Source organism: Capricornis sumatraensis, chromosome X (genome assembly GCF_032405125.1).
Source record: "Capricornis sumatraensis isolate serow.1 chromosome X, serow.2, whole genome shotgun sequence".
NCBI classification, from domain to species: Eukaryota; Metazoa; Chordata; class Mammalia; order Artiodactyla; family Bovidae; genus Capricornis; species Capricornis sumatraensis.
Window position 1 is genome coordinate 118,493,577 of NC_091092.1, and position 22,462 is coordinate 118,516,038.

Below are 22,462 nucleotides of genomic sequence, written 5' to 3' on the forward strand. Positions count from 1 at the left end.
GCCCCGTCTCTTCATTCTTTCTGGAGCTATTTCTGGGCTCTTCCCCAATAACGTATTAGACACCTACTGACCTGGGGGGCTCAGGTATCTATCTCCCTCTGGTATGATCTCCTGGTATCATTTCTTTTTGCCTTTTCATGATGTTCATGGGGTTCTTGCGGCAAGGATACTGAAGTGGTTTGCTATTCTTCTCTCCAGTGGACCACATTTGGTTAGAATTTTCACCATGACCCGTCCACTTTGGGTAGCCCTGCAAAGCCTTATCCATAGCTTTTGAGTTACACAAAGGTGTGATCCACGTGATCATTTAGGTTAGTTTAGTGTGATTGTGGTTTTCGTTCTAGAGAATAGGGCATTGTGGTTCTTCTCTCTGCCCTCTGAAGAATGAGTTTAAGAGGCTTGTGGAAGCTTGCTGATGGGAGGGACTGGCTCTGAGGAAACCTGGCTCTTGCTCTATTGGGCGGGGTAATGCTCAGTTAATAAATAAATAAAAATTAGAAAACCATAAAGAAAAATATAATTATATCAATATGACTAAAATGATTAATGACATTGATAGCTTTTATTTTGTCATTGAATACCTCATTAAGAAGGATTTTGAACACAGAAAGAAATATGTGAGATGTAGCTAATATGGAGGAGGATGAAATTCCCCTCTGCCCTTCTGGTTTTTTGTGGGTGGTTGAAGAATTAAATTGATGTGAGACAGATTAAGAGGATAAAATAAAAGTGTAATAACACATAGACATGAGAGAGACACAGGAAAACTGAATAACTCATCAACATGGCCAAAGCCCAGAGCCAAAGACAGAAGAAAATTTTAATGGTAGTTGTTTGGGACATGAAAGGATAGGAAGGCAGTTCACAGGGAGATGGAAATGGGAATGTTGGTAAAGGAATGTTTTCTGTGCCAGGCAGAGACTCCGGGCCACAGAGTGGACTCTCATCTCTAGGCCCTGCCAAGATTTCACCACCACATCTTGCCCACAATGTTTGCAGCTATCTCTGGTCATAGTTCTCTTCAGGGAACAGGACCTGTGTCTAAGTTCTTTCAGGCAGTTAGGCCTTAGAGCTTAAGGAGTTTTCGAGCCCGAGGTTAGAGAGCCAAGCATTGTTGATGGGGCCGGGAGCAGTGGTGTTCAATGCTGAGTATAGTGAAGAAGAGGTCTCTGGTCCAAGAGGCTCCTTCTTTGGCCCAGAAAGAGTTCCTGTGAACAGGGCTCAGGGGCTGGCTGATGGTTAGTATCATCGGGAGAAGGGGAAGGGCTTTTCTAGGCAAATTAAGCATTGTCAAGCCAGACGAGTCTACCCGGCAAGTCTTTCAAAGTTCAGAGGTTTTCCTTAAGGCACGGAAGACTTGGACATAAGGGACCTCGCTGGAATCCTAAGGAGAAGTCTTCAGCGATGCACAGTCAGTTATCCATCTGAAAAGGAAATGACAAATGCTCGTAAGGGGCTTCAGGTGTCACTGAAGTCCCTTATGGCCTTTTCATGGCTGTGGCATCTCTCACCTGTGAGCTTGCTGGGCAGAATGTGGTTCAGTACTCGCCACAGGGGCTCTTGTGGCTTCCCTGAGTATTTTTTCTTTTTTAAGAAATTATTTATGTATTTAATTTTGGTTGTGCTTGCTCTTCATTGCTGCGTGTGTGTTCTCTAGTTTCGAGGAGCAGGGGCTACCCTTCATTGGGATGCACTGGCTTCTCATTGTGGTGGCTTCTCTTACTCCGGAGCACAGGCTCTAGGACGAATGGGCTTCACTAGTTGCAGCAAGGAGTGGTAAAGTAGAAGAAGTGTTAGGTGATTGCTGTTGTAGTTCAGTCTCTAAGTCATGTCTGAGTCATTGTGGCCCCATGGAATGTAGCCCTCCAGGATTCCCTGTCCATGAGATTCTCTGGGCAGGAATACTGGAGAGGGTTGCCATTCCCTTCTCCAGGGGAACTTCCCAATCCAGGGATTGAACCCGGGTCTCCTGCCATTTCATGTAGATTGTTTACCATCTGAGGCACCAGGACAGCCATATTTCGGAGGGTAGCCAGAACATTTTTAGCTCAATTTCTTTTCTTTTCTTTCTTTGTCCATTCTCTCCCTATCCTGTAGACACACTCAGCTTAAATTTTATAAACACAAAGTGGAGGCTTTCATGGCATACAGTGTCTGGATTTGTCCACCCAAAAGCAAAGATATTGGGAGTCTAGGTGCAGAGAAATGCAGAAGAAAGTGACTTTCATTCTAGCCCTATGAGCCAGTTTAACAGGCCATAGGTTAAAATTTTTGATTGGGTAGCATGGAGACCTCCTCTACCTGAAACCTATCACATCAGGTTTTGACTCAAATCCACATGGCCAGGACTGCAACCCCACCCCAAATTCCAGTTTGGGACTTGAACCATGGTCTTTTAATTAGAATCACTCACCTGGTACCTGGACGTACTGTGGGTCAGGTTGTTTGTGTCTTGGCACAGAAGGAATTCAGCCAGAGGCAAAATGTTAGGCAAGAAATAGATTTATATATATAGGATGTATGTAAGAGATGCAAGGAGGCAGGTGACAGAGCTCTGCCTGGAGGATCAAGTGGAATATATTCTATAGTCAATGGAAAGTGGAGGACTAGGAAAGACTGCCTTCTCTGAGTAGAGGTCAGGCTTACATCACTCCCTCCCAATTCATTTGGAACAGGAGAGTGTCTGACCTTATGAGGTCAAACTTGGATGATTGTAGAACTTCAAATGGATAGAAGGGCCGTGACATTCCTCTTTTATCTAAAGGCCTGGGAAACATATCTTGTATTACTTATGGCTTTATGTTTAAACAAACCTGCCTTCCTCCACTACATTCTGATACCTTTCTTGAACAATGTGAACTTACAATGGTCTACCAATGGTTCCTAGGTTTCTCTATCTCTATTCCCCTCCTAGACTTCTAGATCTACCTCTCTGTCTGTCTGTCTGTGCTCAGGCCCTCACTTATTTCTGACTCTTCGCAACCCCATGAACTGCAGCACTCCAGCCTCTCTGTCCATGGGTTTCTCCAGGCAGGAATACTGGAATAGGTAGCCACTTCCTCCTCCAGGAGATGTTCCAGAACAGGAATCAAACCTTCATCTCCTGCATTGCAGGTGGATTCTTTTCCACAAAGTCACCTGGGACAGCTATCTGTATCCTATGCTATTCTATCCCTGTCGTATGGAGGCAGGCTCCCCCAGCCAAGAGCTGTCGTTTCTCTTGGTGGGAGCCTTCTAAATGAAAGGCTCCAGCTTGGACTATTGTCTGGAATTTAGTGAGCAATTTTCTTCCCAACAGGTGGACGGGGCAGTCGTGCATGTGCAGAAACATCAAAGGTAAACTTTCCTAGCAAGGACTTGAGGGGAGGGGCACGCCACTTGGTTTGGGGCCTTCCTTCAATTCCCTTTATCATGGAGGACTTGAAGGAAAAAACCCAGGGAAATCAGTCTGCACAGAGTAGCTAATGCACGTATGAAAGAATTGTCCTCCCTGCCACATCAAGGGTTACCTGAAGCTCATCTGGTGAAATGACCAGGTGTCCTCTGGGAACTGCTGGGAGGTCTTGCAGCTCCTGTCTCTTTACCTGAGGACATGTGCTCAGAGTAAGGCCCACAACTCTCTGAGACCCAATAGAAGAAAGCAGAGGTTGCCCAACTTACCACATCTACCTGTGGTCTCTCAGGACAGAAAGCTGGGACTGGAAATTGAGGCCTTCTGATGGCTGGCTGCACCTGTCCTCAGTCAGGCTCCTAGGAAGACCTGTATTTCCTCCCTCCTTTCACTATTACTGTCCTCTCTCCAGGTCCTCACACTGACTTCCCATCTCCTAATGAGACCTGTCCTCTCATGCTACAGCCTTAAACTCCCTTAGGAATTTAACTGTCAGAGGCTGGGACTCTTCCATCCATTGACCTGAGGACACAGCGCTTAAGCTAAGGCTTTTATGTCCCTGAGAATCAGGAAGGATAAATGAGGGCATATTGATCTTTTCAAGGTATCTGACATTGCATGTGTTCATGACCACATTGTCCCTGAGTAGTTTTGTCTTCTTTCATACCACTCATTTATCAGCATTTTTCAAACTTTATTCCAAAACAGTTCTTTGGGACAGGGCCCCATGTATCCAACGAGACACATTTTTTGGAGTGTTTAGAGGAAAATTGAATGGAAAGACATGATGTCTGGCTTAGGCTGGGAGAAGTGGCACACTGTGGGCTCTGCACTAATCCAGATCAGGGGACTAGTCCCAGGAAGGTCATTTCATCAGTTTGTGAACTTGAGAGATTGGCAGGTTATCCATCCATAAATGCAGTCTGCTAAATCCGATCCTACATGAATGATGGAATGCATGTACTGCATATAAAGCAGTGGCATACTGATGAAGAAGTATTGGTTTGTAATAAGTGGGAGTTATGTTACTATGAACCCCTCAAATACCACCTTCCCATCTGAGTATTTTTAATCCAGGAGAGAGCAGAGAATATGCAGTGAATTAGCACAAAAGAAACAAATACTCTTAAATGAGCTAAATAAGTCACAGTATTTTTTATTTTTACTAAAAGGAAGTTTAAAGTAAGGTAAACCACAAGTTAAAGACTTTTTACTCTATTCTTTTCTTCATTTTCTTTTCCTTTCTCAATAGTTTCTGTGGTCTTCCTTCACATTTGCATGAAAATGACTCTTGCAGTGCTATGTTACCTACCTGCAGATCAGAAAGACAATATAGATGGCTCCTGAATCTTTTATGTCTACCAAAACTGTACCTTTAAAACTCTTAAAACAGCAGTGAATATAACAGTAGTATCATTACCAAATTAATACTCTGAAGAAAAACAACCTCTTACAAGTAAAAATATTTGAAAAAAAAAGAAACATATAATATGTAGAAGTTACTTGTGTGAAACAGAGAAATATGATCGAAATAAATGTGATCTACCCACTACTACCACGCGCTCTTTAGAAGCTTGAATGCTTTTTAAGAAACATTCTCTTCTGATGTCATGTTATCTTGTTTGCATTGTGAACCATATATTCAGTACTTTTAGTGTGTTTTATAAATACCCAAACTTTTAAAACATGAAAACAGCTAGAAACTATGATTTATAAAATTCATACATTTGAATTGTGAAGCACAATAAAACTTATCCAAAGTAAGAACATTTGAAAATACTAAAACCTCCTTCACCTCTTCACCTTTCTACTTTAAATCATCATTCACTATATATCTCTCATATGGATAAAAGAAAACAGATATATATTTTGTTAAACTAGACCTAAACTCGCTTACCTTTTAAAGCTGTAACAAGTTACTGGTTATCTTCCCTCCACCCCTACTGCTCTGCACTATTTAGGAGCTTGACTGCTTTCTTCCAACACAAAGGGAACAAAGTGCCCTGCCCCCTCCCTAGATGTGGGAGGAGCTGCGGGACTTGGCCCTGGAAGGGGCACTGGCTTCAGCCATGGGTGGAGCCCTGGCCGCACCTCTCAGCCCTGCTCTCTCCGCCTGATCTCTCAGAGCCTCGTCATAGAGGTCTGGGAAGGAACTAGGGACCCTACCGTGGAACTTGGCTAGAACCTCCAGTACCTTCATCTTACTGGTCTCAGCACAAGCTCTCGGGCCCCACAGGAACTCGTAGCGTGGAGGATCACTATTGGGCACCTGGCGGTAGTTCAGGTACTCCTTCTGCACCAGATCTTTGGTGATGAGCCTTCTGGGCTCCCCAAAGATCCAGTGCCTCCTCCCAGCATAGATCCCCAACATACTGAGGAATTCCCAGATCTCCTCCTCGGTGGCGCAGTTACCATTCATGAAGATGACCCCGAGGAGCACCATGAGGAGACCAGACTTGGGAAGCCCCCCCGTCACCACTCGGACAATCGTTTCCCCCGAGGGTGAGCTGGCTGATGAGGGTGTAGATGTTCCTGCTACGGTCGACTTCCTTCATCTCCAGGCCAAAGACCAGCTCCAGGCGCTCAAGGTCTGTACTGAGGATCTCAGGGAAGTGCTGCCTGTACTTCCTGCTGACGATTTTCATCAGGGCATTCTGCGTGACGGCTTCCTTCTTGGTGTACCTCTCCAGCAGGAACTCCACCAGTATCCTGGCCTTCCTGGCCAGAGGATCTTTGCGAGGGCTCTGAGTGGCAGGGGCTGCCTGGGAGGCACCTGCACTTTCCTCCTCTGGGCCCTGGGCTCCTTCATCAGATCCTGTACAGGAAGGCCCTGCATCAGGAGAGCTAGGGGCCATGGCTCCCTGAAGCTCCTGGTGATCGCCAGCAGCAGGGGAGCTCGGGGGAGAACCCTGAGGGGCAGAAGAGGGGGAGGAGGGGCACTCCCTCCTTTGGGGCTGCAGCAGCACTCGCCTGGGCCTCCTGAGTGTCCCCCCAGACCTGGTGGCGTTTCCCGCGGGCATGGAACTTGTTCTTGTGCCTCCGAGGCATGCTGACAGCAGGTCAGGGGACGCAGGTGGGAGTGCGGGCAGGAAAGAAGGCAAGGAGGGCACCTGGAGGAGGGACAAGGACATGCTGTGAGAACCTTCAGCGAGGAGAGTCTTCCCTGGCTTGAATGGAAGCCACCTCTGAGGGGTCCTCAAGGCCAGTGCTCTAGGACCCACAGGGTTCCTGTTCTCCTGGCCAGCCTGTCTCCTGAGACCGCTGAATAGCAAGGGAGAGTGAGCCCTGGGGTGCAGCAGACAGTCCTGCCTGGGCGTTAGAAGGGGCGGGGCAGTGGGACCTGGCAGGGGAGGCAAGTCCTCTCAGCTGACATTCAGAGTCAGGATGAAAATTGGTGCGATACACCTCCATATCCAACACCCCCTCTCTCGCACCCAGCCCGTTCCCTCTCCTGTCTGAAATTGACGCTGCCACCTTCCCTGTCACCCCAGACAAGGATAAGAGCGAGTACTCAGCCTCCCATGGAGGGTCCCAGGACTTTCCCTTCTTCTGTGTCGTGGTTGCCCCTTCACAATCAGGCTCAAGCTCCCCTCTCAGACCACCGCCCCACTTTCCAATGTTTGGCTGGAAGCGGTGATCACAGGGGAGGGTACTGAGCTGCCCGTTAGTCACCGAGGCTGGTCCTCATCCTGACTCTCCCCGAACCCTGACATCCTCTCTCTACTGACCAGCTGTCAGCAACTCAGACCCAAGTCCCCTCTTCTTTGAGTGTTCCGCGTCCGAGGTAGCAGTGAGGGAGCCCCTCAGCCTTTAGAGCAGCCCGACGGGTGCCCGGATGATCCACAGCCAAATCGCGGTGAGTGGGGGTTTACACATGGCTGCTGTTCTGGTGTATGGAGACCCTCAGTACCCCCGAGGGTCCCTCCTTCACTCCACAGGGCTCGTGGCTCTCCCACTGCTGAGCGGAGCTGGGGTCCAGCAGAGCCTGACTGAGGCATTCTTTCCCGAGACCCCCTAGTGGTTAGTGGATTGTCTTGGGGCCTAAGAGCTAGGCTGGATCCTCTGGTCTGAGTGCAGGCCTAGGGTGGCCGGAGGCTGTGCGGCCCCCTCTTTCCAGATAGAAAAGGGATTCGGGGTGCAGAGACGTGTCCCTGCACTCGTAACTCACGTCATGTCCGATCTTGACACCCGATGACACTTGGGACTGCTCCCTCTGGCCACCGTCAATGGCAGCTCTGAGATAGCGGCACTGTCAAGGATGGCGTCGCTCCCCCAGCGTGCTTAGGAGGACGTCACTTCATGTCCTGCGCATCTGGGCTCCAGGAGGACAGCAGGGCCGGGACCTGGACAGGCGGGGTTCCAGGGGAGCTTCTCCCGGGATTGGCACGTGGACTTTGCCTTGACTCTTAAGGGGTCCTGGGACATCCCTGTCCTGAACTGTTAGCTGGCTTACTCCATGCCTCTCACTTGTGTCAGCACCCGCAGCAGGAAGAATTGGGGAGCCCACACCTAACAGCCGTTCTGGAGCCCATGAGACCAACAGCGAGGGCTCTCTGGGCTCCCTCTTCTGGAGTAAGCGATGCTCTGTCGTTCTCCATGCCTTGCCTTAACCCCTGTAGATGCTGGGCTACGTCCCATCTGCTGATCCGAGGACAAGGCCTCATATCGAAAATGTGAACCCCCGAGTCTCCTGGTATGAAGTGCACATACGTCTCATCTCACCATTTCTACACAAGGCTTCCTGAAAATGGCTGCTACAGGTAAGATGAGCTGAGAGGGAAGGATGGGAGACTGTCTTCTGAGGTGTGGAACCCCTCACATCTCACTCAGAAACTTCATTCATATTGACTGCTGACAGGGCCTGGAAATCCTTCCCTTTCTGGTATAAGTCCACCCCTGTCCCCAGCCATGCTCATACAATTCCAGAAGAGTAAGTGAAGGGGCTCCTTAGCCTGACAGTTCTCACTGTGGGCTCTCAGTCGACTGCAGGGTCATTGCTCAAAAGTTCTGAGATGAAGTTCTGTCGCTTTTACAATTCCTGTGATACTAACTTTTCTCTTTTAGTCCCTGGGTGATAGTCTATTAAGGTGATCATTTCAAAGGGCCAGTTCTCATCCCCTAGCATTCCCTGGTGGCTCAGACACTAAAGAATCTGCCTGTGGTGCGGGAGACCTGGGTTCAATCCGGGGATTGGGAAGACCCCCTGGAGGAGGGCATGGCAACCCACTCTAGTATTCTTGCCTGGAGTTTCCCCTTGGACAGAGGATCCTGGTGGGCTACAGTCCATGGGGTCGCAAAGAGTTGGACACAACTCAGTGAATAAGCACACACACAACAAACTTTGTGCTGGTTATTTCATGATCTGGGCTGTACTGCCGCACCAAGCCAAACTTTGGTGCCCCATGGGCCTGGCATGGGGCCTCGGAGGTGCTGCCTCAAATTCCTTCCGTGAAGCAGTGGAGATTCATGATCCCAGGGCTCAAGTTTAAAGCCTCTTCCAGCTGATCCTGTTGTCTGCTTCCCTTGCAGGCTGCACATCTGTGCCAGTCTTAAGTACTCCCCCACCTGGGCACACATAGGGTCAAGTTCACTGGAGACTTACTGTCCATCAGGGATTATTTAATTTTGTGTTTTCACTTTTGTTAATAGTTTTCTTCATTCCTTCCATAAGATTTCCGTGGTTACTTCTAGGTACAAAAAGCAGCAGACCGTGTTTCATTGTGATCTGAACACATTCTACTCTGAATGTGGTACTAACTCTGTACTCGAGTTACAGAAAATTAACAGTCTTGCAGTATCTGTACGTCATGAATATACATAACATACTATTTTGTTTGAGCCTTTTTGTTCCTAAGTCTCTCAGGAAATACTTCTTGTTGCCTCCATGAAGACTGTATACATTTTTCTAAAGTTTCTTTGTGGGTAAATTTTTTCTATGGTTGCTTTTGTTTATGGTGTATTTTCTGTTACTTGGTGCAAGTAATTGTTCATTCTTCCAGACCAACTGGATGATTTTGCTGTCATGATCTTTTTTTATTCCAGATTTTTGAAGTCTCTTATATGTTTGAATATTTCCTGTCCTGTTTTCTAAGAATTTTAATTCGAGAATCAAATTGTTACTGTCTTTTGCTTTTCATTACTTCTGACTTTTATTCACTTGGCATTGTTGTATATAATTCTAGTGGCTATGTGTACTTCCCTAGATTTTTTTCTAGTTTTTAAATTAATAGATTTTGTTAAACAATTATTTAAATTAGAAGATAATTAAATGGTGTGTCAGGTTCTCTTGTATGAAGCAGCTATCAGTATACATATATCCCCTCCCTCATTAACTTCCCTCCCACCCGAACTCACCCCTCAAGGTCGTCACAGAGCTGATCCTTGTGTCACCCAGAACTTCCCCCACATGCTTGTTGTCCACATGGTAGTGCATATTTGTCCATGCCACTCTCTCAATTCGTCTCACTGTCTGCTTCCCCCGATGTGTCCACACGCCCGTTCTCTAGGTCTGTGTCTCCATTCTTGCCCTGCAAATAGATTTGTAACTACCCTTTTGTGGCCTTTCTTTCTCATTCTCTTAATAGTATACTTTGCAGATAGAAGTTTTTAATATTTACAAGCTTCCACTTATTATTTTCTTTCATGGACTGTGCTTTTGGAGTTGTTCCTAAAATCTCATTACCAAACTCAAGTTTTGCCCCCATGTTATCTTCTAGATTTTTTTTGCCTATTCCATATGGCATGTGAAATCCTAGTCCCTGTCCAGCGATTGAACCTCTTCCCCCAGCAGTGGAAGTGTTGAGTCTTAAACACTGGACTGCCAGGGATGTCCCTGCAAATTTTTTTTTACTTGTGAGTTTTTCATTTAGGTCTGTGATTCCTTTGCAGTTAATTATTTTGAAAGGTTTAGAGTTTGTATGTGTATTCATTTTTCTTAGATATGGATGCCTAGTTATCTGAGGACTGTGAGTTTAAAAGACTGTCCTTTTCCATTGAATTGCCTTTGCGCCTTTGTTAAAGGTCGGTTGAGTGTTTGGGGTGTCTGTTTCTAGATTTTCTGTTCTATGCCATTGATCTGTCTAGTATTCTGTTAATAGCATACAGTCTTGGGTATTGTAGCTTTAAAGTAAGTTTTGAAATCCAGTAATATCAATTCTCTGACTTAGATCTTTAATATTGACTTCAGTGGGTATTATGATCATTTCATTTTTGACATAAAATTTAAATTGTTGGCTGCCATCGACAAGCTAACTTGCTGGAATTTTGAACAGAATTGCATTAAGTAAGTATCTAGGTTAAGTCGGAAATAAGTGCCATCTCAACAATTATATCGTCTGCCTATTGATGAACATGGCATGTCTATTTATTTAGATCTTCTTTAATTTTTTTCAGTGCAGTTTATGAGTTTTTCTTATGTAAATCTTACACATATTTTTAAAGAAATATTTCTAATGTATTTTGGTGCTAATGTAAATGGTGTTTTTAATTGCAAGTTCCATCTCTTTATTGGAAAAGAATTGACTATTATATATTAGCCTTATTAATATATTAATTCTATAACAATTATATATTGATCCTATATTAACCTTATTAACCTATGCTCCTGGCTTATTAATGCCAGGAGCTTTCTTATTGATGATTATAATTCCATTTTTCTCTTCCAAATATCTGTATCTTTTGCTTCCTTCTCTCATCTCATTGCATTGGCTAGGCCTTTCAGTACAGTGTTACATAGGCATGGTGAGAAGGGATATCCTCACCTTGTTCCTCACCTTAGTGTCACAGCATCTGTCTTCTCACTGTGAAGTAGGATGTTTTACCTGTATTTCTTTTCAGATGTTGTACATGAAGCTGAGGAAATGCCTGTCTGTATCTAGTTTGCTGAGAATTTTGATGATGAATGGGTGTTGGATTTTATCAGATGATGTTTTCCTTTCATCTGTTGATCTGATTTTGTGATTATCTTCGGTAGACTATTGTTATTATGATTTATGATTACTGATTTTCAAATGTTGCACCTCTGAAATGCATCCTACTTAGATATAGTATGTAATTCCTTCTATGGATTGTTAGGTTTCTTTTATTTTGTTGGGGATTTTGCTTCTATGTTCATGAGAGGTATTTGTGTGCAATTTTTTTCTTTTAATTTCTTCCTCTGATTTTGATGTTCGAGTATAATACTCACCTCACAGAAAGGAATTAGGAGGTGTTCCTTTTGCTTCTATCTTCTGGGAGAGATTGTAGAGAATTGTTATCATTTCTTCCTTAAATTTTTGATAGAATTCATCAGTGGAAACCTCTGGGTCTGTTACTGTCTTTATTGGAAGCTTATTAGTTATAGATTAAATTTCTTTAATAGATACGACCTATTCAGAGTATGTATTTTTCTTTGTGAAAGTGGTGCTAAGTTATCCCTTCAAGCAGTTTCTCAACTGAACCTTTCATTTTTGTAGGCACAGAGTTGTTTATAATATTCACTGATTATCCTTTTCATGTCCATGGAGTCAGTAGTAATGGCCCTTCCTTCATTTCTGCTATTAGTAATTTAATTTGTGTTTTCTTTCTTTTTTCTTGTTTAGCCTGGGGAGAATTGTATCTTCTTTTTATTTTGTATCTTTAAAGAAACTTCTCTGGGTTTTGTTCTTTTTCTGCATTACCTTCCTTTTTTAGTGTCATTGGTTTCCACTTTGATTTATTCTTCCTCTGCTTTTTCTTTTCTTTACAAGTTTACTAATACAGAAGCTTAAGTTATTAATTGTAGGTTTTCTTTGTTATAGGCACTCAATGCTGTATATATCTCTTTACTGATTTTGCTGTATCAAACCACTTCTGATAAGTTGTAATTTTGTTTCCATTTTGTAAAATATTTTAAAATTTCTCATTAGAGTTTCTCTTTGGCCCATGTGTTATTTAGATGTTTATTGTTTAGTCTGCAAATAATCTTTAATTTTCTTGCTGTCTTTTTGTTATCAATTTCTAGTTTATTTTCATCACATTCTGAGAGCATTCTCTGTATTATTTGTATTGTTTTAAATTTGATGATGTACATTTTATGGCTTAGACTGCGATCTGTCTTGATGTATGTTCCATGTGAACTGGAAAATAATGTGTTTCCCTGCTGTCATTCAATATTCTATAAATGTCATTTAGATCTCATTAATGGTTGTTAGTCCTGCCCATTTTTATTCCTGATTTTCTTGTTCTGAATACTGCTTTACCAGAAAGAGTTTCAGTGAGTACATTTTTTTTTACCACTCATATTAGCATCGTATAAGTTTTCTCTGTCCCTTTACTTTTTATCTATTCATGTCTTTGACTTTAGAGTGGGTTTCTTATAGATCCCAAGTTCATAGTCACTCAGTCATGTCCCACTCTTTGCAAGCCCATGGACCATAGCCTGCCAGACTCCTCAGTCCATGGGGATTCTACAGGCAGGAGTACTGGAGTGGGCTGCCATGCTCTACTCCAGGGAATCTTCCCAACCCAGGTATCCAACCTTGGTCTCTTGCAATGCGTGTGGATTCTGTACGATAAGAGCCTCCAGGGAAGCCCAAAATAAAGATGGACAGCAAGGGCTAGGTATACTTTGTTGTTTCAATTTCTTTTCATAAATCTCTACTTTATATTTGTATATTTATACCATTCACATTAAAAGTGATTATGCAGAGTTTGTTTCAGTTCAGTTCAGTTGCTCAGTCGTGTCTGACTCTTTGCGACCCCATGAATCGCAGCACGCCAGGCCTCCCTATCCATCACCAACTCCCGGAGTTCATTCAGACACATCCGTCGAGTCAGTGATGCCATCCACCCGTCTCATCCTCTGTCGTCCCCTTCTCCTCCTGCCCCCAATCCCTCCCAGCATCAAAGTCTTTTCTAATGAGTCAATTCTTTGCATGAGGTGGCCAAAGTACTGGAGTTTCAGCTTTAGCATCATTCCTTCCAAAGAAATCACAGGGCTGATCTCTTTCAAAATGGACTGGTTGAATCTCCTTTTTTTTTATTCATTGAATTTATTCTTTGTTGTTGTTATTGCTGTGTTAATATTCTGCTGTTTTTCTGCCTTGTCTACTTTTAAATGAATATTTAACATTATTTCATTTTCTCCCCTCTTGGGAGATCAGTTATATATTTAAATTTTTTTTACTGCTTTTTGTAGAGTTTGCATGATACATCTGCAACTCATTCAAATTCTCTTTTAAATAACACTATCCTGCTTCATGGTTGGTGCAAGTATCTTGTTTCCCAGTTCCTCCTCTCCTGGCCTTGCAACCATTTCTGCCAGTTTTCTTTTATCCATAAGGTATAATCACTAGATGCATTGTTGGTTTTCTATTATTTTCAATAAATACTTATCTTTTTGATCAATTGAAGGTAATACAAAGGTTTGTTTTAACTTCGTTTATTCTTTATGTAACTCTGTTCCTTTCTTTACATAGACCAGAGTTCCTGACCTATATAATTTTCCTTTCCCAGAAAAATTTCTTTTAGCATTTCTTGCAGAGTAGTTCTGCTAGATTTCCATCAGTTTTTGTTTGTTATATAAAGTCTTTGTTTTTCATTATTTTTGAAGTATTTTCCCCACTTGCTACTAAATTCTAGGTTGGTACTAGTGGTTTTTTTTTTTTTTTTTCTTACAATGAATTGAAACTTTAATTCTGGTCTTTTCTTGATAGCATGGTTCACGAAGAGAAATTTTAAGTAATTGTTACTCTTGTTCTTCTATAGCAAGTTCTTCTTCTTCTTTTTTTTTTTTTTTTTTCTAGTGTTCCTCAAGAATTATGTTTCCTTTTGGTTTTCGGAAGTTTGAGTGTGATATGTCAAAGTTTAGATTTTTTCTTTTTTCTCTGTTTATCCTGCTTGGTATATTCTGAGCTTCCTAGATGCCATCCAACCATCTCATCCTCTGTCATCCCCTTCTCATGTGCTCAATCTTTGCCAGCCTCAGGGTCTTTTCAAGAGTCAGTTCTTTGCATTAGGTATAGCCAAAGTATTGGAGTTTCAGCTTCAACATCAGTCCTTCCAATGAATATTAAGGACTGATTTCCTTTAGGATGGACTGGTAGGACCTCCTTGCAGTCCAAGGGACTCTCAAGAGTCTTCTCCAATACCACAGTTCAAAAGCATCAATTCTTCGGTGCTCAGCTTTCTTTACAGTCCAAATCTCACATCCACACATGACTAGTGGAAAAGGCATAGCCTTGACTAGATGGACCTTTGTTGGCAAAGTAACGTCTCTGCTTTTTAATATGCTGTCTAGGTTGGTCATACCTTTTCTTCCAAGGAGTAAGCGTCTTTTAATTTCATGGCTGCACTCACCATCTGCAGTGATTTTGGAGCCCCAAAAATAAAGTCTGACACTGTTTCCACTGTTTCCCCATCTATTTGCCGAAGTGATGGGACAGGATGCCATGATCTTAGTTTTCTGAATGTCGAGTTTTAAGCCAACTTATAACTCCAATGGCGCCTAACTCCAATGGCGCCTTCACCATTGGAAATTTTGTGTCTACCAGGCCCAAAGACAGTGTCAACTGCCACCCAAGCGTTCTTTGGGGATGAACAGCCTGGGCGTGCTCCTTGCAGCTCTTAATTGAGGGGAGCCATGACACAGTGAGCTGACCCAGATCTTGCCCTGTGGGTCATGGAACAGAAAAAAGCAGAGAGTGACAGCAAGCAAGTGTTCATGGGAGAGAGAGAGCGAAAGTCAGGGGTCTCCAGGCGACAGTTTGGGCAAGACCACTGGAGTTCACCGTGGCAGCAATCCTAGTCACGGTACCAAATATGTCACTGGTGAAAGGAAATTTCCTCAGTTCTTGCTCTTGCAAAGAAAGGGAAGGACTCTGAACTAGTGCACATCAGGGAACTTGTCTTATGAAGGTCACTTTACCAGTCTTGTGAACTTGAGAAAATTGCAAGTTATCCATCTATAAATGGAGTCTGCTAAATCCTATCCTGCATGAATGCTGGAATGCATGTACTACATATAAAGCAGAGTCATGCTGATTAAGAAACACTGGTCTTTCATTTAATGGAAGTTATGATTCAATGTGTTTTACATATACCCAACGTGTGGCTTTCAAAACTTTAAAACAGCAAACAATGTGATTTATATGATTAATACATTTGTATTCTGAAGCACAATAAACCTTATGAAAAGTAATTAACATTTGAAAATACTAAACTCCTTCCTCAACTCTTTAATCTAATTTAAATCAACTTTCACTAGATATTTTTCCTATGGATAAAGGACAAAGATATATATTTTGTTAAAATGAGTTGTACCTAAACACCCTTACTACATAAAACTGTAAAGAACAACAACTTTTGTTCCCTCCAAACTGCTACTCTCTACTATTTAGGAGCTTGACACCTCTGTTCCAACACAAAAGGGTAGAAAGTGTCTGGGCCTCCCTCCCTAGGTGTGGGAGGAGCTGTAGGACTTGGCCCTGGAAGGGGCACAGGCCTCAGCCATTGTGGGAGCCCTGGCCGTGCCTCTCAGCCCTGCTCTCTCCGCCTGATCTCTCAGAGCCTCGTCCTAGAGGTCTGGGAAGGAAGTCAGGACCGTATCATGGATCTTGCCCAGTACCTCCAACACCTTCATCTTATTGGTCACAACACAAGCTCTCGGGCCCCACAGGAACTCGTAGTGTGGAGGATCGCCATTGGGCACCTGTCGATACTTCAGGTACTTCTGCACCAGATCTTTGGTGATGAGCCTTCTGGGCTCCCCAAAGATCCAGTGCTTCCTCCCAGTATACACCCCCAACACACTGAGGAATTCCCAGACCTCCTCCCCGGTGGTGAGTTTGCCCTTCATGAAGATAATCCCTAGGAGCACAGTGAGGAAACCAGACTTGGGCAGACACTTCTCATCACTCAGACCTTCACCGTCCCCGAGGTTGAGGTTGTTGATGAGAGCATAGATGTTCCTGCTACGGTCGACTTCCATCAGCTCCAGGCCAAATACCAGCTCCATGTGCTTAGACGCTCTCCTGAGGATCTCAGGGAAGTGCTGCCTATACTTCCTGCCAATGACCTTCAGCAGGGCATGCTGCGAGTTGGGCTCCTTCTTGGCATATATCTCTAGCAGGAACTCCACCAGCATACTGGCTTTCCTGGTCAGAGGATCTTTGCGAGGGCTCTGAGTGGCAGGGGCTGCCTGGGAGGCACCTGCACTTTCCTCCTCTGGGCCCTGGGCTCCTTCATCAGATCCTGCACAGGAAGGCACTGCATCAGGAGAGCTAGGGGCCATGGCTTCTGAAGCTCCTGCTGATCTCCGGTAGCAGGGGAGCTTGGGGGAGAAGCCTGAGGGACAGACGAGGGGGAGGAGGGGCACTCCTCTTTGGGGGCTGCAGAAGCACATGTCTGGGCCTCCTGGGGATACTTAGTGTCCCCCTGGACCTGGTGGCATTTCACACGGGCATGGTACTTGTTCTTGTGCCTCTGAGGCATGGTGACACAGGTTATGGATCACAAGTGCATGCGGGCAGGGTGGCAGGCAAGAAGGGCACCTAGAGGAAGGACAAGCAGATGTTGTGAGCAACTGCAATGAGGAGAGTCCTCCTTGGCTTGAACTCAAGCTGCCTCTGAGGGGTCCTTGAAGGCCAGTGCTCTAGGACCCACAAGTCTCGTGTTCTCCTGGTGAGCCCTTTCCTTGAGACTGCTGAGTAAGAAGTGAGAGTGAATGCTGGGGCGCAGCCAAACAGCCCTGCCTGGGCGTTAGAAGGAGGCCTGTGGGAGCTGGCAGGCGAGGCAGGTCCTTTCAGTTCACATTTCAGAGTCATGATGAAAACTGGGACAAGACTCCCTCATGTCACCCCGGCCCCCAAAGCCACCCACCTTGTTCCCTCTCTTGCTTTGAAGTGGATGCTGCAACCTTTCCTGTCACCCCAGACAATGACATGAGGGAATGTTCAGGCCCCCAATGAAGGGAGCAGGAACCTGCCCTTGTGCTGTCTCGAGGATGCCCCTCACAACAAAGCTGCAGCCTCCCCTGACAACCACCGCCCCCGGCCCTGTGTTTGGCTGGGAGGAAGTGCTGGTCACGGGAGGGTCCTGAGTCGGCCATGTGATGCGGAGGATGTTCATTACCCTGATTCCTCCCAAGCCCTGACATCCTCCCTCTGCTGACCAGCTGCCAGACCTTCGGAACGAGGTCCCCACTTCCCCGATTATCCCGTGTTGGTGATCACAGTCAGGGAGCCCCTCCGGATTTAGAACTGCCCAGATGCTGACCAGTTGCTCTCTGACCAAGTCACGCTGGGTAAGGGGTTAGGCGTGGTGGCCAATCTGGGGTGTGGAGACACTCAGTCCCCACGCGGGTCCCTCCTTCACTCCACAGAATCCCGGACTTCCCTCCCACCGAACAGAGCCAGGGTCCACCAACCCCGCACCCAGATCCACCACCCCTGAACCCAGGTTATGTCCCAAGAACCCGTGTGTGTAGCCGATGGACATTGCACCTAAGAGCCAGGCCCGAGCCTCCAGGCGTAGAGTAGGTGCGGGATTGCCAGGGGGCTGTGAAGTCCCCTCTTTTCAGATGGGAAAAGTGTTAGGAGTGCCAGGGCATATCTTTGTAACTATCCAGTGCAATTGTAATTCATGTCACCTTTGACTTGGACCCCTGATGAGACCTCGGACTCCTCCCTCTGGGCACAGCTACAGCAGCTCTCAAAGATAGCAGCCCTCTCAAAGATGACATCACACCCCAGCGTGGATAGGGGGCCGTCACTTCCTATCATGCTTCTGGGCTCCAGGAGGACAGCAGGGGCACGGCCTGGGTGGGCGGGGTTCCGGGGGAGTTTCCCGCAGGAGCGGGGATATGGTCCCTTCTTCGACTCATAGTGGGTCCTGGGATGTCCCTGCTGATCTCAGCCAACTGGCCTCACTCCTTGCCTCTCACTTCTCTCAGTAAACCAAGCAGGAAGAATTTGGGAGCCCGAGCCTGACAGCCTTCCTGGAGCTGCTGAGACAGACAGTGAGGGCACTCTGGGGCACATGTGTGCTGAGTGATGCTCTCTGTCCTCTATCCAGGTCTTCCCCTGAGCGTAATGCTGCGTTACGTGCCGTCTGCTGACCTGAGGGCAAGGCCTCACCTGGAAGATGTCAATCCCCAGACTCCAGGTGAAACGCGCACTGGCATCTCATCTGATTGCTTCTGCCTAAGGCTCCCTGGAAATGGCTGCTGCAGGTAAGATAAGTGAGAGGGAAGGATGGGAGAATGCCTTCTGTGGTGTGGAACCCCTGACATCTCACTCAGGATCTTTATATTGACTGCAGATGGAGCCTGGAAACCCTTCCCTTTCTGGTATAAAACCACCCCTGTCCCCAACCATGCCCCACATAATCCCAGCAGAGAAAGTGAAGGGGCTTCTTAGCCTGACGGTTCTCACTGTGAGCTCTTAGTCGACTGCAGCGGCATTGCTCGAGCGTTCTGAGATGAATTCTTGTCCTTTTGTACAATTACTGTGATACAAGCTTTGCTCTTTTAGTCCATGTGTGACAGTCTCTTAAGCTGACCATTTACAAGGGCCAGTTGTCATCCACTAACAAAGCTTGTGCTGGTTATTGCATGACTTCTGGGCCATACTGCCATGTCCATCCCAAACTTTGGTGCCCCATGATCCTGGGATGGGGCTCTGAGATGCTGCCTCAGGTTCCTTCAGTGAAGCAGTAGAGGCTCATGGTCCCATGGCCCAGGGGAAGAATCAACCGCTCCAGTTTAAAGCCTTTTCCAGCTGATCCTGTTGTCTGTTTCCTTTGTGGCCTACACACCTGTGTCAGCCTCAGACTACTCCCCAACCTGGGCACTCATAGGGTCAAGTTCACTGGAGACTTATTGTTCCTCAGGGATTATTTCTTTTGTGTTCTTGCTTTTGTTAGTAGTTGTCTTTGTTCCTTGTATAAGTTTTCCATGGTTTGTTCTGGGTACAGGAAATCATCCACCGACCTTTGACTGTGGTCTCAGCTACTCTGGATGTGGTACTAAATCTGTAAATGATTTAAGGAAAATCGACAGTCTTACAATATGCCCTCATGAATAACATACTATTCTTTTTGAGACTTCTTTTTGCAAAGGGGCTCAGGAAATTCTTCTTGTTGCCTTCGTGTAGACTGCATACATTTTTCTAAGGTTTCTTTGTAGCTACAGTTTTCATATTGTTGCTTTTGTTTATGGTGTGTTTTCTATTACATGGTCTGCGTATTGTCGATTCTTCCAGACCAGTCTCTTGATTTTGCTGTGTTGATCTTTTTTATGCCAGATTTCTGAAGTTACTTATATGTGTCAATATTTTCTGTGCCCGTTTCTTAAGAATTTCAATTCGAGGATCAAATTCTCACCATGATAGTTTGCTTTTCATTATTGCTGACTTTTATTCATTTTGCATTGGTGCGTGTAACTGTGTACTGGCTATGTGTTCTTATGATATTTTTTTCTAGTTTTAAATTAGTAGACTTTTAAAAAGTTGTTTTAATCAACAGGTACTTGCTTTGTAATGTTGTGTTGTTTCTGCTATACAACAGGATGCATCAGCGTTACGTATACATAGTCCTCCTGCCTGATGAGACTTCCTCCCACACCCTCATCTCACCCCTCTAGGCTGGCACACAGCACCAGGCTGAGCTCCCTGTATTATATAGCAGTTTCACACCAGCTTACTTTTGTACTCATGGGACTCTATATTTGTCAGTGCCACGCTCTCAGTTCGTCCTACCCACGGCTTCCCTTGCTGTGTCCACAGGTTCATTCTCCACATCCATGTCACTATTCCCGCCCTTCAGATAGGTTCGTGAGTAGTGTTCCTACTTTCCACGTATATGCATTAATATACGTTACTTTTCTAACTTTCTTCGCTCTGTAAACAAGCTCTAGGTGCATCCACCTCACTACAAGTGACTTAAATTTGCTCCTTTTTATGGCTAATATTCCATTGTATGTGGCTACCACAACTTCACTATCCAGTCATCTGTCAGTTGAAGTCTACTTTGCTTCCATGTCATGTCTGTTGTTAGTAGTGCTGCAATGAACATTGGATACATGTGTCTTTTCAATTCTTCTTTTCTCAGTGTATATGCCCAGTATTTCTATTGCTGGGTCATATAGTAGTTTGAATCCTAGTTTTGAAGGAACCTCCCTAGTGTTCTCCATAGTGGCTATATCAATTTCCCTTTCCCCATTTTGTCTAAACTCTCCCCAGCATTTGATGCTTGTACAAATTTTGATGATGACCATTCTGACCTCTATGAGGTGACACATCATTGTAATTTTGACGTGCATTTCTTTCATGAAGAGTGATGTAGCTCCTCTTTTCATGTGTTTGTGTTTGTTGCCCCTCTGTATTTCTTTTTTAAAAGAACAGACTTAGGATTGGAGAGCATTCAGCAGATAGTATAGAGAGGACCCCTATAGCCACTCTCTTCCTCCACTTGGTATCTTCTATTATTATTATCTTGTATTGGTTCAATGGATACAAGTTCGTTTTTTACACTTGATCAACTAATGTTAATAGGTCATTATTACCTATTGTCCATTGTTTACAATACATTTTCCTTCTGTGTTTTACAGTTCTTAATGATTGACAGATGCATGATATTATCAACTCAGCCAACACGGTGTCGTGCAGAGGAGTGTGAATGCCCTATGGATCTCCCATGCTCCATCTGTTCATCCCTCAAAACCTCACTTGGAACTCCTGACAACTACTGAACGTTTTACTCTTTCTAAAAATTTGCATTTTCCAGACTGCAACATTGACGGAATCATACAGTATGTAGGCTTTTTATACTGGCTCCTTCTGCTACTCAATATACATTGAATTTTCTCTATATCTTTTTATGGTTTGAAATGTTTTCTTCCAGGACTGAATAGCATTCCATGAAGCTTACCATAGTTTGTTTCCCCACTCATCTACTGAAGGTCATGTTTGCTGATTTTGGTTTTTGGCAGCTATGACTTATTCTGCTATTAAAATTTGGTTGAATGTTTTTGGATGGCCGCAAGGTTTTGACTCTTTTGAGTAAATACCTTAACGTTCATTTGCTAGATCATATGATAAGACTATATTTAGCTTAAAAGAATTTGCCAGACAGTTTCCAAAGTATCCGTATCACTGCATTCCCTTTAGCAATGAATTCATTTCCAGTAGTTTGCCTGTTTCCTCTTCATTTATTTGGACTTCTGTTTTCCTGGTTTGTTCCTTCATTTGTGTAGTATTTCTCTGCCCTTTCCATTATTATTAGTATTATTTTAGTTATCGTGTTTCAGGTCTCCTTTTCCCAGGCTTCAAGGTTGAATTCTTTCTTCCTTTTTGTTTCTGCCCTCTAAAGTTGGTCCAGTGGTATGTGTAAGCTTCTTATAGAGTGAGATTTGTGCAGAGTTTTTTTTTTTCTATGTTTGTTTGTTCCTCTGATGGGCAAGGCTGAGTAGGTGATAATTCTGTGTTAATGATCAGGTTTGTATTTTTCTTTTCTTTGTGGTTTAGATGAGGCATCCTGCACAGGGTGCTATCAGTGGTTTGGTAATGCTGGGTCTTGTATTCCAAGTGGTTTCCTTTGTGTCAGTTCTCACTATTTGATATCCTGAGGTTAGTGCTCTGGTAGTCTAGGATCTTGGAGCCATGGACCCACTCTAAAGACTCGGGGCTTGACCTCGAGTTTTGCGTGGGTCTGTATATGCCTTTCTGCTGGTCATGTACTCCTGTCCACTCTAAGCTGGTAATCTGCATGCACTTCCCTGTCTGAAGGTGTATTCCTGATGTATCCGTGGGGAGAGATGTATTCCACCTCCACCGACTCTTCTTGCCATCTTGTTCCTCCTGGGCAAGATTCAAGAGAGTCCCTTGGACTGCAAGGAGATCTAACTAGTCAATTCTAAGAGATTTCAGTCCTGAATATGCATTGGAAGGACTGATGCTGAAGCTGAAGCTCCAGTACTTTGGAGACCTGATGTGAAGAACTGACTCATTGGAAAAGACCCCCATGCTGGGAAAGACTGAAGGCAGAAAGAGAAGGGAAGGGCAGAGAATGGAATGGTTGGACAGCATAACCTACTCAATGGACATGAGTTTGAGTAAG

The 22,462-nt window shown here is 44.7% G+C and overlaps 1 protein-coding gene across 1 annotated transcript in view; it reads right to left on the minus strand.

Moving 5' to 3' along the window:
- Positions 1-16,840, minus strand: part of LOC138071887 (melanoma-associated antigen E1-like) — a 36,678-nt gene extending 19,838 nt beyond the window's left edge. Inside the window, 4 exon segments of the mRNA XM_068963266.1 lie at positions 5,483-5,859; positions 5,861-6,300; positions 15,975-16,693; positions 16,807-16,840. Of these exon segments, the coding sequence (XP_068819367.1) occupies positions 5,483-5,859; positions 5,861-6,300; positions 15,975-16,693; positions 16,807-16,840 (1,570 nt within the window).
- Between the last annotated feature and the right edge of the window lie 5,622 nt (positions 16,841-22,462).